Genomic DNA, 17,470 nt, shown 5'->3' with positions numbered 1-17,470 from the left:
TTGACAACTATGGGGGAGAACCAGCTGACTTGATTAGCCCTCATTAAATACAAAGTGGTGTTTCTATGGAAACATGAGTGGATTATTATCAAATACAAACACCACACAGACTAATTTGAATGGGAACGACTAGTTTTGACTATTGACATGGTAACCAGTGAGTGTCCTAATGAAGTCACATCCTTGACAAAAGAATTATGCTAGGATGTACAACAAAATAACAAATAAAATATGCACATGATACTGAAACACTTCAAATTTGACCAAAAGTTTGCTCAGTTGTCAATCAAGTGTTGTCATGTCTTGTCAAGGAGAATGACATCACAACAAATTGAAAAATACATAAATTTGACTACACACACTGCTTTACATATATTGAAAGTGTTTTCGAATAATGTACATTGAATTAGTATTTAATTGTAATTCTGCAGGTGTTTCACATGCAGGTGTTTTCCTATTTGTTGCTGTGTTTAGTAAGATTTGGGAATGCAAATTTTGTTTAGGTTGGGTACATGTATAAATCTCCCTGGGTTCCTCAGTTTTTAAAAGAGGCTCTCAATAAAATTTAAGAGTACAATATATGGGAAGCTGTACATATTGAACTGAAGGGGAAAATTTGTTAAAATAGGAATTTGATTGGAAAGCCCAGTACTTAAATAACTGGGGTACCTGGGTAGATTTACTTAATTTCCACCATTAACCCAAATCACTGCTCGATACATACATACATACATACATACATACATACATACATACTAAACGTATCAACTATTCACATATTTTAATTTGATTTTTTGCCACATAGCAAATCTGCCCCAGGCCTAACAAAAAACATTGTATAGTTCCGATAACACTCAATTTTGAATAGGTGGAGTTGGTAGATTTTTTCTTTTAATTTTTTTTATGTGTGGGTGTCTAGTTGAGGTAGTTATGTTTTCCATTGTTTTACATATGGTCTCTGTATCATAGGTTTCTTCTCATCAGATGTACAGCCATTACAGATTGGAAGAACAGTTTTATATTGTCTTTAAACTTTTTAAGGTTGATGTCAGTTTTCGCATCCACTATTTCTTGCAAGACTTCACAATTTTCATGATTTTATTACATTTTCTCGACTACGTAAAAACATTTAGGGTCGACGAGAAAAACTAGGTGGGGTCGGGTAACCGGAACCAAACAACTTTTTTTCAAGGCCTTATCAAAATTTCTGAAGTTAAAAAAGTTATCTACGATTACTCGAAGGCCTACATTGGATTAGGATTGGGATTAAAATCTGGGTGTGAGCAATAGAAAAAGTTGATCCACAACAAAAGAATGAAAGAATGCAATGACCTGGGACTGAAACACAGCCCTTTAATTTCATGTTCTAAAGAACAAAAAGCACAAAGACTAAGGCTGCATACTTTTTACAAATATGAATTAAAAGTTTAGAGTGAATGTTTAAAGTTATTGTAACCAAACAAACCTAAACTCACTTTGCTGAAAGACTGAATTTCTCTTCTTATTTTTTACAAATATTTTAAGTACCTCGAAGGGTTAAACAGAGGTAAATGTAGCAAACTTTAGACATCCATACATGTATGATTAGTTTGGCGCTGAACCCAGATCCCTGGCAAAAAGCTAGCCTTAGGAAAATCTTTTAGATTTTACCTACTCAGACAAATGTAAGTCTTTCTTTTCATAATGTCAATAACGCCTAATATGGAAGTTCAAGTTTCCCTAATAATTTTTTACATGGTCTGGGCTGAATGAGCCTATCACAACCCCACCACCATTGTATGAAAATTGTACTGCCTTCCCTAATAATTTTTGACATGGTCTGGGCTGAATGAGCCTATCACAACCCCACCTCCATTGTTTGAAAATTGTACTGCCTTCCCTAGTAATGTTTGACATGGTCTGGGCTAAATGACCCCCATCCTACCCCACCCTCACTGTAAAGAAATTGTACTGAATACCATAAGTAATTATTGACAAGGTCTGGGCTGAATGAATTTTACCTATTTTAGCAGTAATTTAATTAGTTGGACGCTAGCAGATACAAAATGCAGGTATGGCAATATCTGTACATGCAGAGAATCTCTGAGATGTGACTGTTTGGCTCAACAATTTTGTTTGCCAGAACTTGGTGGAGTCAGTATTACCAGCCACACTGATAGCTACGTGTAAATCTGAGTCTTGGCTAGACAGATATCTGTACATGCACAGAGACTTGATTGTTTGGCTCAACAATTTTGTTTGCCAGAACTTGGTAGAGTCATTATTACCAGCCAGAATGATATCTACATACATGTACATGTAAATCTGAGTCTTAGCTAGACAGATATCTGTACATGCACAGAGACTTGATTGTTTGGCTCAACAATTTTGTTTGCCAGAACTTGGTAGAGTCAGTATTACCAGCCAGAATGATAGCTGAGTCTCTTGGCTAGACAGATACATGTACAATGTACATGTATGCTGAGTCAGTGGGTGTATTCATTTTGACCTATTAACAGGTAGTTAGGAAAAACAGATATGAACCCATCCAGGGATGAGGTCATACCAAATTATCTCACAGCAATATTCAAGTAGATGGCTTTTAATACTAAATCTAGTTGAGAATGGTAATTACATGTATAGTGAATAGTCATTACAATGAATAACTGTTTTGAAACATCTCATCCATTAACACAGTTTGTTGGCTTTCAAAACAACGAACCAGTGTTATTGAAGTGTTTTATTTCAAATCAATGCACTTGTTACCTGTAATAGTATTTTACCAATCTAAGCAAGTCATAAAATGACGATCATACAATTTCTTGGTCGACACCGAGATTTCTGCTCCATGTGCTTCACATGCATGTGTGAGAATGAGTTGACATTCTTGTATTATAATTTTGATCTTCAAGCATGAGGTTTAAAAATGCCACTGCAGGGGCTAAGCACTGAATACTTCCATCTTTACAGAATGATGATATTCAGAAACAAGATAACACACTAAAAGTTAAAACTACAGTTTAAGTTTTGAGATGCAAGTACAAAATTCATGTATTACAAGTAAACTACAATATACATGTACTCTAGTCCAGAGTCTTGTTATGGTCTTACTCTTTCAAGCTATCCAGTAACAGTTTGGCTAGAGTAAGAAAGTAAGACCAGGTAAGTCTCTGGGCTAGGCATACACATATTTTGCATACACCTTATATTCCCGGCATTGGGTAATTATTTTTTTTTTTTAATTCCAAACGAATGTTAAATTTTCCTTAAACATGGGCTTGATAAAGATTGGTGTCCTTTTCATGCTCTTGAAGTAGTACATGTATGTCTAATTTTCCAGGAAAAGATAAAATTTTGTAAATTATCCATATTGAATTTAAAGGAATTGAACTTTATTTCACCAGAAAAGGATTCCCTCTTCGCACAATCCACAGACCACTGTCACTAGACAGACATATAAAACAAATTTGGGACAATTGCACAATGTTACACAAACTCAATATTAAATGAACTTCATTCAAGAGAGAGAGAGAGAGAGAGAGAGAGAGAGAGAGAGAGAGAGAGAGAGAGAGAGAGAGAGAGAGAGAGAGAGAGAGAGAGAGAGAGAGAGAGAGAGAGAGAGAGAGAGAGAGAGAGAGAGAGAGAGAGAGAGAGAGAGAGAGAGAGAGAGAGAGAGAGAGAGAGAGAGAGAGAGAGAGAGAGAGAGAGAGAGAGAGAGGGGGGGGGGGGTCTGGCATTGATAGGATTTCTGCACTTCTCACCAAACTTTCACACCTTTAACAATAAAAGGTGGAGTATTTACAACTGAGATGTTTATAAGTTGATTAGAATTTACTGCTAGTGTGACAGCACTAGGTTACTGCTTAACATTTTAATGTGTTTACCTCTTCTTTTTTTTTTACATCATATCGATCATAGTGGTGGGACCGCTACAATATTCACCATGGTTTACACCATATATATAAATGTGTCGATGTCGCACTTGTGAATGAATCAACTTCATTTAGGGGGAGGGGGTTTGGGGGCTTCAAAGTTTGTTTATTGAGCTTGTGTGACAATGTGTAATTGTCCCTTAGGGGTACGATATCCACAACAAAAAATCTATACATACTATGTTGCCTTGCATCATTTACATGTAAATATCAGTAATCATGTAAATGTAACTGATTTTACAGGAAAAGCCCTCAGGTTCCTGGACTATCAAGGCATTGTAGCAATACACAGAGCAATGGCTTACGAGAACCCTTAAAAAAGTCACTGTATCTACCACATTACTCTCTGGGTAGGAAATGTTACAATGTTGGACCACCCATCAAATCTAATGTAGCAACACACAGAATACTAATTTTATTTTGCAATAGTCTCCTATAAGTCAGTGTATTCAGAGTCCACTGTGTTAGAAGTCTCCTCTGAGAGCATTAGCACTTTCCAAACAATTGGACCTGGTTCAAACTGATAACGTGATATGCAGGCACAAGTTTCAACTTTTAGAGTGTGTAAAGTACAAATGGACAGCCGCACAATCCCGTGATGACTAGGTGAGTAATCAATGATAAACAAACACAATAGATTCAATTGTTCAATTTCTCATCATTCATCTCCAACGAATAAAGATAAGTTTTAAGGAATAGCTTTCATGCTACTATCAATCAAAAAGTCCACCTTAAAAGTACAATATGTGGTTTTGGTGCAAAGGCTGTTGACAACATAATGACCCTTGACCTCCTGCTCCTCTGAATGGAATACTAGACGCTAACTTGTCAGTCTGCAGGTGCAACATGTTCATTCTACTTGTACGAAGTCTGGCTGAACAAAAACCACCTTTGAGGTACAGCCTATCCAGTGATGGTGTGTAAGAATATAGATTGAGGTTTGATAAATATGAAAATAAAGTAGATGCAACACACCTGTTGCATTCCCGAGACTAGGTTTTTTTAAAAATCTGTATGGCCTTTGCTTTTTGAGGTTGTAAGTCAGCAGTGACAAAAGTTATGACAAGGAAGCTCAATATGTTCAATCGATGCAACGACCACGCAAATAAAAAATTGGGGAAAGTGAGTACACATATGAGGTCTGTAAAATGAATATTTCGGTCACAACATTTTACTGAGGAAATCAATAATTTAATTTGAGAGAAATTTAGGATATTTGTATCTCTACTGGACAAAATAGTACATTTTGTCTAACTGCAATTACCGTAAAACTGTATCACTGTCACACACAGTGAATTAGCCCAGAGACTTGACTATCTAGCTTGACGAGTGAAACATGATTGAGAAGTCTGATAGCCATGTCTTTAGGCCAACAGAGGATTTATATTTTCACATTATGCATTTGAACATGCCTACACATGATACTAGCAAAGTTGATATGTATGTATGTATGAATGCATTCTCTTTTGTTAGTGTTATACAGACAGGTACATGTACATGTAGCCTGCCTAATAATATGAGAAGTGACTTCACATATGGCAATGGCATTCCGTCATGGATGCCTGTATCAGACCTGGTAGTATTTTGAAAGTCATATTACTGGCAGGGAGAATTTATAAAGACACTGATTGATTGGCAAAATAAAAATTTTAATTGCAGATTATTCAATTATTCAGATTAAGCTGTTTTGTGAATACACTTCATTTACATGCAATATAAGATATGATAATTTATGGTACTGTTTGTTTGTTTGTTTTTTCATTTTTGCTTACAGGTACTTCACAAGCAGCAGCTTGAGGTGTGTCCACATTCACAGAATTTTGAAAATACCAAAATCAGCAGTACAGGAGTTGATGATAGAATGAACTAAGACAGTGCTAGGGTTTAGGGAGCCCAGTAAAAAAGTGTTGCAAAGTTATAAAATTTATGGTTTCCTATACCAATCAGTTTTGAAAAAAAAAAACTGTCAAAAATCTGCAGATATTTAAATCTTAAATACTTATAGCAAAAACACATAACACCTAAACTCATGATTTGACTCTGAATCTAAATAAAGTTGAATAACTACTAAATTGCTGTCAAGCGGGATTAAGAATGAATCAGAACTATGTTGATTGATTGCTGAGGATTTAACCATGAATTTGATTCAATAGAATTCAGTTCAAGTAGGATTAATGATAATTGGAGGATTAGCAATTCTTTGCATACAGAGTGGGATTGGCCAAAGAGTTGATTTATTAAAGTGTATTTCAAGTAGGATTAGTGGTTATTGGGGTACCAAGTGGGATTAACCATGAATTTAATTTACAAGAGTGCAATTCAATTAGTGACAAACTTGAACTTTTGAAAACATTCAACTTTGGTTCAGTAATAACTGACATGAATTGATATTAACCTTGTGTAATTAAAGATAAACAAACATGAATTTGATTCACAGGGGTGTAATTTAAATGTAAGATCAAAGACAAAATTAACACTTTTTTTGGATGATTTTTAACTTTTGTTCAATAATGATTACTATGAAATGATATTGACTTTGTATCATTTAAAGTATCATTTAAGTGACATTAACCATAAACTTGAGTTATTGAAATGAAATTAACTAATGTAAGAATAAAGACAAAATTGATACATTTGTATCTTTCCTAATTCAACACACTATAATGCTGGGACTTAAAATCTAACAATCAAAATTTCACCACCTATGATTTTTACTTTACACACACGATGCATGTATTACTACAGGCGCGTGGGAATAGGACTACCATCTATTTTAACCCTCTAGCAAAGAGTTAGAAATGTGGCCCATTACAGCTCCTCAGAATTTATGGGATCTAAAAGCGGAACGTGACCCTAACCATTCAATTGGGCCCTAAATTTTAACTTGTACAAAGTAAACATGTATGTACTTGATGATTCACATTCAGGTTATTATCAGACCACAGAGATGTAGGATCCACCTGGTGATTTCTCAAAACAGAAGAAAACAAACAGAAAAGGTACTAATTTATATGTATTGTTGTGATGCAAATATTTCGAGACTACACCATTATCTTGTGGGGGGGGGGAGAAACTTTTAGATTACAATCCCCTGGTTATGTTGACAAAGTATTTTGTTTTTTAATTCATTGTATGTCCCATGTCTGTGTTACTGCTTTAATCTACACTCGATATATATAATGACCTAAATATTTAAACCTATGGAAACGTATTGAACACACTATTTAGTAGGACCAATGTCAAAAATGGAGAACAACAGCATTTTTCCACAGCCTTCACGTTCATCACCACCAGGGAATTTTATCAAATATCAATTCGCCACTGTGGCTAATACTAGAGCTAACACTGACAATCAGTTAAGGAACATTTATAAGGGCACAAACGGAAATGTTTTGGTATCCACACACACAAGACATGTATCTCTGCTAATGCTTAAAATGACAAGTCAAGTGTAGCCATTATCATCTCAAAGTCTAGATGTGAGGATTTAGCTTAATTAGAAAAGAAAACACTGGTTTCTCTTTGAAGTCCTTGATAAAGTTGCTCCTCTGATAACCAATATCTATTATCTGGCCTGTTATAAATGTATTATCAGCAAAGGCTATGGTGAAAATGTACATTTGAATAGGCAATAATTGCACACCTGTCATGTTCTCAAATAATTCTGATTGTCTATCACATAAAGCACAGACCTTGGTGTGAGCACGATCTCGATCTGTGCATAAAAAACACAACCAGGCTCAAAATTAGCCACACATGTAGTCCAGAATACACTGAAAGTTAAACGAGGTATCCAGACTATCAAATGTATAAGGAGTGTAGTCTATTACACCAAGGGAAATGAATAGAAAACTAGAAACATTTAATTTGGCTAAATCTGACTACTTATCCTGTGTGTTAATTTTGAGCCCTGGAGAATTATTTTGTATTCTAAGTTAGTATCACTTCAAGATCAAAAAAAAACAAAAAACAAGTCAAACTCACCTGTTGCAAACTTTCATAACATTCTAAATTTTCAATTTTTGAAACTGAATTCCTGTCAAGAATTAGTGTGGTACATTGCTGTTCACTACTCGTTGATTCTGAGCGTTCAATCTTCCGGAGTGCTCGACCAGTTAAATCTTTAACAACCATATTGGATCTATTTTCTGTAAGGAAGAGGTGTAAATAGTTTGGTGATTTAGCAAGTTTTTCAGTCCCCCTGACTACCTTGGCAAAGTTACAATGTACGTGTACGTCATTAGTTCCAAAGCAACATGGAAGGACAATACTACAACACCTGTAATAGTTGCAACCTTGTATATTGTTGACTTAATTCCTACTAAAAAAAACAGCCTTTACCTCATTTCACTTTAATACTAACCTTAGAAAATGCTATTAAACATCAGAACACAATTCATGAAAAAAAAAATTAATAGCACCTTTACTGACGCAATGAAAGAACAAACAATATATATTGACAACTTTACCTCTCATAAAACACCCTGTTTTTTTCTAAAATTGAACCGTTATACACAGTGCTAAAATTAATTACTTCGGAACTTATGACAACCTGTTACGTTGTACATCCTTCCTGTTGGTTCGGCTAGGCTGGCAGTGCTGTTTTGCGTACGACGCACTGAAAATTGTTTGTGACATTGTGAATGATTCTTTGTTAGTCCATGACAATAGCGAACATTTCCAAACACGTTCTGGTGAAACAAACTATTCACGGGTTATTGTGGACACGGCAAGCGTGTGGTTTGATATTTGGCGACGTACGAAATCCGGTCAACAATAAAATAAACAACAACAGCAAATGCATCCTATGAACCACAGACGACAAATAAATTATTTTGTTTACATACCTGGCAACATTGACAACAAACATGTCTAAAAATGTTCGTCGTCTGCGATTAGTGATATGATTCATGACTATTTAAAAGTTTATAAAACACAGACTAGGTGAGATATATATGGCTTTTTGCCAAATCACACCTCATCAGTCCACAGGTTTGTTTGGCGCAAAGCCAACAACGTGTTACTCACTCTAACGTTTCTTCGTTGATTTACTAACGGCGGGTTGCTACAACAGATGATCAACTCTGCTTACGTAAAAACAACCTTCACTTGAGTTGCAATGCACGGCCCGATAACTTCGTTACCTCTGTTTAGCACAAGGAACCTTCAAAACATGACGATTCGACATGCATACGCTTGACAATTTTTTTTGTTTTGCCATGTTCAGACTCGCTCCCTGGAACGTTATGCTATTGCTGCTGTCCGAAATACATTTTTTCCAGAAAAGTACTTCACGCCATCCCATTAAATTGTAAATAATCCCGTCCCTAAATGTGCACACTATAATTGTTCAAATTTGTGAAAAAATATTGTTCAACTCTTGAGAAATTCAATGTTTTTACCTTTCTCCGCTGGTGACCGGAGTCGCCCTGTTGGGAAGTCGGCCATCTTTCAAAATTTGAACTCTTTCCTTCCCGCTGGTATTTACTTCCGGGTTCTTTCGGGTACATTCGGCAACGTTCGGAAATACCTTCCCAGAGGTCTTTTCGGACGGACCGCCATTTTGATCATGAAGTGAGTGGAGGTTTTGACATTTTATCGGTCATCATCTTATCGTTTGAAAGAATATTTCAGCAATTTAGTAATGCATTTCTGTATTTCAATAAATGAATCGTCAAATGAGATCTTTATTTTCCTCTTTCAGGCTCGAATTGTGTAGTTTCAGTGGGTATAAAATATACCCCGGTCACGGGAAACGCTATGCCAGGATCGATGGCAAGGTATGTTATTCAGTATATAAGTGTCTGTCGAGCAGGCTGTAACTGCGACATTAAATCGAGTCGGTTGATAGAAGTATTATGTGACGATACAAAGTGGTCATGTACTTTATCATATTTATAAACCACCCGATCCAAAGTTAGCAATTACGGCGTGCAAGGCATCGTATTATTGTTGTTGACACTAGGTGAACTGTATGAGACGTGATATGTAGTAAATCATGTGCACTGGAAAACATACTTGCACTTTCCAAGAATCACATAATCTAATACGTTTTACCCCAATCGAACAATAAGACATAGAACATAACTTCACTCGGTACCCCCCCCCCCCCTTCGTCAACCTCTTTAGGGCCTTTGGAGGGGGGGGGGGTTCTTTACAGAAGGAAGTCTTGCCCAATCATGACATGTGTTGGGAAACACTGACCGAAGCCATGTATAAACAACACAATAATATATATTTAATATGAATGTCAGTTATGTAAGCTCTGATTTCACATAATTTATTGTAAATTAATTTGCTATGATCTGGATGTATATGCTGTGGGGTTTCAACATTATCTTCTCCTCTCTGCTATGGCTCTTCCCCACCTCAAACACAGATTTTCGGTAATAAAACCACCCATATCCATGCTAATGACTATAAAAAGTACAGAAAGCAACTTTGGATCATTAAATTCAACCTACGTCTTGTCTATTCTGTCAATTCTTGTCTTACGTTTACTCGAGCTGCAAAACATACGATACGACAGCTGCTATAAACATGTACAAGGTTGTGGGGCATGTGCAATATTGAGCTAGTCTGTTTGCATGACTTACCGTGGTCCATTTTGCGGCTCGAGCTAACTTGAGACAAGATTTGACAATAGACAAGACATAGGTTGAATTTAGTGATTTAAAGTTCATTTCTGTATTTCATGTAGTCATTAGCAAGGGTTTGGGTGGGTTTTTACTAAAAATCCAATCGAATGAAATCTGTTTGCAGTCTCGAACAGAGGGAAGAATCATATTGGAGGGGAGAAGACATGTCAAAACCACACAGCATATACATTTGTACATCCAGAGCAAGCTGTGCACTAGTCTACTGGGTTTGTTCTACACTCACTGCTAATCTTACATGCATTCTTCCAAACATCATTTTATTATAACCAAAAACATTGTTTCCTTGCTCTGGAATGATATCTTGTAGTAGTGCCATGCTCCGGAATGTAAATAATTTACCTAGTATAAGTTGGCTAATCACTTGGTCGTCTTCAGCTATATTTATTGTATATGATTCAATGATATAGACATGTAAGAAATCTGGACACTCCATTAATGCTGAAAACACAAAGGTTATCACGTGTAAGGGTCACTGCATCAAATGCCAAGTGAAAGAAGCAAACCAGATTAAACAGCAATGTGAATCATAAAAACAGGGATGGGGGGGGGGGGGTACCAAGAGGCACAGCCCTCCTGCAGTCACATGACAAGTCTAATTAGTTAAATCATTTTAATAACTGCTGAAAAAGGCCGAGTGATTCAGCGGAAATATGCTAGGTAAATTATTTATGCTCCGAGTTCGGAACTACTCCGATTGTAACAGTAAATTTCCTAGCTGTCAAAGAAATAATATACATACTGTTGGAGGTACTATACAAAATGTACATTTTCTATCAACGTCAGCCATTTTGCAAATTCAGTTCATTGTTTGTTTGATAAATAGCAGCACTTATACTGCTGAATATAGCACGATTGTTAGTAAGGGGAATCTAAGAAGTTCAATTAATGTACACCAACACCAGCAGTAACGATGCTCCTGCCAAGCAATTCCAACAACAACCACATCTTGACAAATTATCAGCATTGATCATTACCTGTAAATGTATCTCCACAGTCTTCTGGTACACACTTCATGTATTAGCTGCAAGTTGCCATAGCGACAGTGTCTCACCCTGTATTGTTGTGATGATGTAGATAACTGTCTGCTCATTAGTGTAGGCAATTGTGTGTGAAACATTATCCAGCATAAAGGTCACATTGTCTAAAGTAAATGCTGCTTCAAGTTCACAAGGCCTAAAAGTAGGTCCTGGAATTTCCCTAACATTCACAATGATAGGGTAATTGTAGATAGTGGCATTCCCATAGTGTCAGGCAAAGTTTACATTGATGATAGTGAAGCATAGCATGCATGTCATTATAAAACTATTGTACAATAGAGGTAACAGAAGAGTAGAGAAATGACCAGTTTGCCCAATTCGCATAACATAATTAGGCCAGCAAATGCAAGAATGATTCTAAGAAATTCGAAGGAAAGTTGTTTTGTATTCATTCTTTTGAAGCAGAGTACAAATTTAACACACAGGGACAGTAGTTTGACAAACCAAACTAATTGATTTAGCTACAGTTTTCCATACATTTCTATTAGTCAGTTTTGTAGTTTAGATAAAACAGTTATCTGACATGGACTACTGACACTTTCAAGCCTGGTTCAGAAGTAATTTGTCATCAGAAAAGAAAATTTTGCCATTTTAGGCATACAGCCTTGCATCATGTTATGTTTGTTCAACCAAACTTGGAGTCACAGTTCTCCCCAAGTGTGTATAGAGTTGGTGTGCCCTCTGAGGATAGCCAAATTTTTATTGTTGTGAGTCAAAATGATAAAAACTGGCATTTCTTGTGATCACCACATAGTAAGAGACACATGTAGGGAACATCAAATATTGGTGTATCACTAGAAATTTTGTGCGTCAGTGGAACATCAAATTGGCTTAGCGGGCACGCTGTATAGAAAAGAAAAAAAATGGCCGTATGATTCATTGAAAACTTTGATATAATTTATATACCCATATATCCCCTTGTTATGTAAAATTTCGAGGGGGGGGGGGGGGGGGGTTGAATGAGGAGGATCAATTGAGATGACAGAACTATATACCATTACATATTACATTTCCCATCAGTGTTGAACATTCTTGGGTATGTGTAATCGGTAACAAAAGTTTATATTCTAATTTACAAAATACTAAATGGGTAGCATATATCACTGAGTTTTCAACAGGCTTTCATTATTCTGAAACTGTAGAGACAGTGTTGTAACGCTACTTGCTTATAAATTGGTGCTTACATCAAAGTCGCCCACCCTGATTAGTTTTGGTATATGCGTCTCAGTCACGCGTGGCCACAATCTTTGGCTTAGCTGCAGGAATTTAAGGTGCAGTAGTAACTCTTTAATTTACGAGTGAACCATACATGTATATATAGTAGTTATGTCCGTCTTTGTTTGTAACATGCTTGGTTAAGTAGAACCAAAGTGGATTCAGAATACTGAGTTACAGCAAAAATTCTTCAGCAGTTACCAATTGAGATTTGATCCACAGATGCGTGTGTGTCTGTGGTATGAACACATGTAGTTGAGATAGACAGACATTACAACACAGTGTAGATAAACATATACCACACCTGAGGTTGATGTACTCAAATTGTAAGCAAGCTTATTATATTATAATCATAAAAAGTTATATACCATATGCACATATGTGACTACTTTCGTATTTAAAAGTTTCTAGTGTGATATTGGTTAAAACAATTTTCATCAATATTTTGTGTATGTAATGATTATGAATCTGTAATATGAATTGATCAGTTTTAACTGTTGTGCTTCTGTTACATATAAATGTGATCTATGAAGAGAAAAAATGCATGTTTATGTACCAGTATGTGTCATTTGCTTCTCAAGAAAAGACGCCATTTGGCTGAGGTGGAATATCTCGCACGAGTTTCGGCTTTTTCGTGTGAGATATTCCATCGTACTATTTGTGTGTGGGATTATTTTTCTTGCATCCTCTTTATTTTGGCCAAAAAAAAGAATGAAATTTAAGTGGTACAAAAAGCTTACATTGGTACAAAGTGTGAGATCAAATCAATCTCACATTTGTTGTCCTACACTGTCTGGCTGCCGGGACACAAGAATTTTATGTTTGTTGTAAATATAGGCAAAGTCAGTGCATTTGGGAAATGAATTATTTTGAGCAGAATGCTGTCTGTATCTCTCAAACTTGTTACATGTGTCTGTAATATTATAGTAAACCCCAAACAATGCTCATAAGCACATCATCTTTAAATGTGGGAATCAGTTTCCATAGATTTGTGATTCTGCTTCTCTTAATTCTCTGACAACGCCGACAAACATTGCAATTCACAATATTATTTGTTAATTGAGTCATAATGAAACATATTTGATATTCACATGCCTGGCTGCATTATACAAGTGAAAACATCCCAGGAATTCAGAGTGATAACAGATTATCTGTGTTTGCACAACAGGAAAATGAAACTAAGACAAAGTTCCTGAAACTTTTAGTAACTACAAATGTATTTGATAATTTCTTTCTTTTTTTCTTTAAAAACTCCAGGTTTTCAATTTCATCAGTGCTAAGAGTGAGGCATCTTTCAAGATGCGACGTAACCCACGTAGAATAAACTGGACTGTGTTGTACCGTCGTAAGCACAAGAAAGGTACCCAGGAAGAGATTACAAAGAAAAGGTCAAGGCGTACAGCTAAATACCAGAGAGCCATCACCGGTGCTTCTATGAGTGAAATTCTGGCCAAGAGGAATCAAAAACCAGAAGTTCGTAAAGCCCAGAGAGAGCAAGCTATCAGGTATACATGATAAAATATAGACCAGTGCTTGTGAGTAAGAGTGTAGCAATGTTTCAAAAGCAGCTTTCATGCAGGGAAGAAAATGTTTTCCAACTGAGACCTGCTGCAACATGCTAACATTCTGAAGTGTTGTGTGTGTTATATATGGTTAAAGTAGGACAAAGGAATTGGAGTGTGAAATACAGTTGCATTAGTTACAATTCCCTTACACCCAAGAATAGAATGAGTCTATTACTGACTGGGTGCTCTTACTGGACCCTATTTTAGGTTTGTTTTGGTCTACAAGTATCAATTTTCCTACCATACACTCTGTATTCCAACACAAATGGCAAGTGCCGTTCACAGTTACTGGGGTTGCATTGAGTACAAGTTTAAAAGCAAAAAGATGCAACTTTTCTCAGTGAACTGTTACAACTTCCTGTGCAAAATGTTGTTAGGTTTATTATGTAACACCTACGCATTAGTACCAAGAATTTTTACAGTCTACCATAAAAAGGTGTTTTTAAGCTGATGCCAGAATAAAGTATGAAATCATTGAATAACTCCATATCAAATTAGTTGGCTTGATGAGCATTTTGATAATGTGTTTGTAATAAATATTTTGCACGAATTGAAGAAGATAGAATTGAAAGATATCTCTTGGAACTATTTGTTCAATGAATTCCTTAGTCATACCATATACTCAAGTGGTTTCAGTTCATTGGTGACTGTTGCCAGGGGCAACATCACGTGTATGCAAGGAACATCAAAATAACTCAAGCAGTGAACTCTTGTCTATGTGTATGCCAGCAATGTACCTGTATTGTGATCAGTTTCACATTTGAGCTTTGTAGGCCAAAGAAATTGGAAATAGGTCATACTACATGTGCTGCGAGGGCCATGCAAATAGAAAATGAATCTGCCCACTTGCATCTAGGCCAAACTAAATGTTTGGAGCTCATTTTTGTGGCCGAGAGGTCGGAAGCAGCTGAGAATGCCTTAATGCATGAAACTGGCCTTTTAAAAACAAACTAGAAGATATGTAAGAGGTGGTTTTAGGATATTGTGAAAGTAGACTAATCCCTTCACAATTACTGGTGATGCAATGTTGTGTTTGGTGTAAGTAGGAAAGCTTAGGCCTAAAAAAAAAATAGTTTGTTTCCGGTTACTCGACCCCGCCTAGTTTTTCATCGCCGACCCTAACTTTTGTCTACGTATTTGAGCAGAAAAATAACTAAAATCACGAAAATTGTGAAGTCCCATGAGAAATAATGGATGCAGAAACTGACATCAACTTACAAAGACAATATAAAACTGTTCTTCCAATCTGTAATGGCTGTACATCTGATGGAAGAAATAAATAACACAGATACCATATGGAAAACAACAGTAAACATAACTACCTGAACTAGACACTCACACATGAAAACAAAACAAAAATCGACCTACCCCACCTATTCTTAATATTGATCGCAATCGGAGCCAAACAATTTTTTTAGGCCTTATTGCCACAAACTTTGACTTAAAACATTTTGTCCAAAACACTGACATTCTGCCTGACACTTGACAAGTCTGTGTTATTGAACCGTGTACAATAACAGTTAAAGAAGGCTTAGCGATTTAACCGAATTATACTAGGTAAATAATTAACGTGCTGAGTTTGAAACTACTGCATTACTGACATATTTACTCTGTCTGATTCAACAGAGCTGCCAAGGAAAAGAACAGAGCAAAACAGGCTGCAAAGAAAGCTTCACAGCAAGCTGCCAAGGTAAGCATGTCACTTTATGCAGTTAGTCAGTCAAGAATGCATAGGTGTGTAACTCGGATTGAAATATGTTGCATTTACCAGACTACACCCTCATTGAAAGTTGACAAGATTAGCTCTCTAGAGCAGAGTAAAGGACTACTTATCATGGAAAACTTCAGTTAAGAATGTTTTAATATGTGAGCAGGTAGACCAACGGTGTGCTCTCTAAATAAACACTACAAATCTTTGTTAGGGATAAAAATTACTAAATGCTGCTTACGGTGTTGGGATTTGCCACATAGAAAAATAAAATTTTGGTTGTTCACAAGAAAATTTATGTTCATCAACTGCATGTCACATTGGTTTTATAGAACACACTGCTGATCACTATTACAGGACGAGAATTAAATTAGCAGTAGTCCAGGGTACATAGACTACTAAACATTGTGTCTAGACTACCAAATTTATATGATCTAAGTCTGTTAGACTAGGAAACTGTGGTTGAAACAGTTCACATTGCGAAATCTGAATACCAAGAGTAAAAGTTGAATTCAAGCCCAGACTAATAGCAGTTACAAGATACATAACAAAGATATATGGTAAAAGAGGAGAAATGTGCAGTTTTCAGTTGTATTTTACTTGTTTTAGAATAATTTTGATGAGTGAAATCGTTGAATCTACTTACACTCTACATGCGTTAGTACAGTTTGTGCAAGTGCTCACTAACTTTCTCCTATAATCATGTGTTCAGCTTAGGAATTGTTGAAATAAGCAATGCAAGAAATTTACTATGTACAATGTGATGACCATGAAATGTAATCTATTGATCTGTTTTGAATTGCAGGCACAAGCCAAATCAGCACCAAAACAGAAAATCAATAAACCATTGAAAACATCGGCACCCAGAGTTGGCGGTAAACGTTGAAAACCTATATTTCAAGCTGTCTGTCAATCTTTTTGTGTATTATATATATGACAAATAAAATCCGTCTGACTTGGTGAAATTACGTGTTGTGTCATTTACTCTCAGTATGTCTGTTTTACTATGTATTGTGAGGGGGTATAGTACATGCAAGTCACTTCCAGCTATGAACAACTTAGTTCAAGGGCCTCAATACTGTAATGGACACTGATTGGCTTAGATTGTGTCATGTGTTATGGACTAGTGACCCATAATGACCTCATCAGTTTGCATTGGAAGGGAACTAGCTATTTGTTTTCTAGTTTCCCCATAGCGTTCTATTAATGTAAAGCCCCTACTAATGATTTGTTTTGACTTTTGAAAGAATGTGATGTGATTTTTAAAACACTTGTTGCTTGGCCTTATTCGGGTTACTAGGAGGCATCATATTATAGCCCCCTCATGCTGTTATGCAGCGACAGTTTCCCTTAGCTGGGGGGGGGGGGGGGGTGT

The 17,470-nt window shown here is 36.3% G+C and overlaps 2 protein-coding genes across 2 annotated transcripts in view; one reads left to right on the top strand and one right to left on the bottom strand.

Moving 5' to 3' along the window:
• The window catches only part of LOC144433219 (uncharacterized), a 60,788-nt gene extending 51,429 nt beyond the window's left edge, over positions 1–9,359 (bottom strand). The window contains exons 1-2 of the mRNA XM_078121528.1: positions 9,314–9,359; positions 7,896–8,059 (exon numbers count right to left, since the gene is read on the bottom strand). Coding sequence (XP_077977654.1) covers positions 7,896–8,059; positions 9,314–9,359 — 210 coding nt within the window. The remainder of the gene's footprint in view (positions 1–7,895; positions 8,060–9,313) is intronic.
• Positions 9,360–9,425: 66 nt separating this feature from the next.
• LOC144454012 (large ribosomal subunit protein eL24-like) lies at positions 9,426–17,052 on the top strand. The gene is made up of 5 exons (XM_078145416.1): positions 9,426–9,485; positions 9,616–9,691; positions 14,080–14,327; positions 16,014–16,077; positions 16,901–17,052. Exons 1-5 carry the CDS (start codon positions 9,481–9,483, stop codon positions 16,979–16,981), a joined length of 474 nt encoding a protein of 157 aa, XP_078001542.1. The 5' UTR covers positions 9,426–9,480; the 3' UTR covers positions 16,982–17,052.
• The last annotated feature ends 418 nt before the right edge of the window (positions 17,053–17,470 follow it).

The sequence above is a fragment of the Glandiceps talaboti genome, chromosome 3 (assembly GCF_964340395.1).
Source record: "Glandiceps talaboti chromosome 3, keGlaTala1.1, whole genome shotgun sequence".
Classification (NCBI taxonomy): domain Eukaryota; kingdom Metazoa; phylum Hemichordata; class Enteropneusta; family Spengelidae; genus Glandiceps; species Glandiceps talaboti.
The sequence above is the reverse complement of the archived record's forward strand: the minus strand, read 5'-3'. Positions and strand labels throughout refer to the sequence as shown.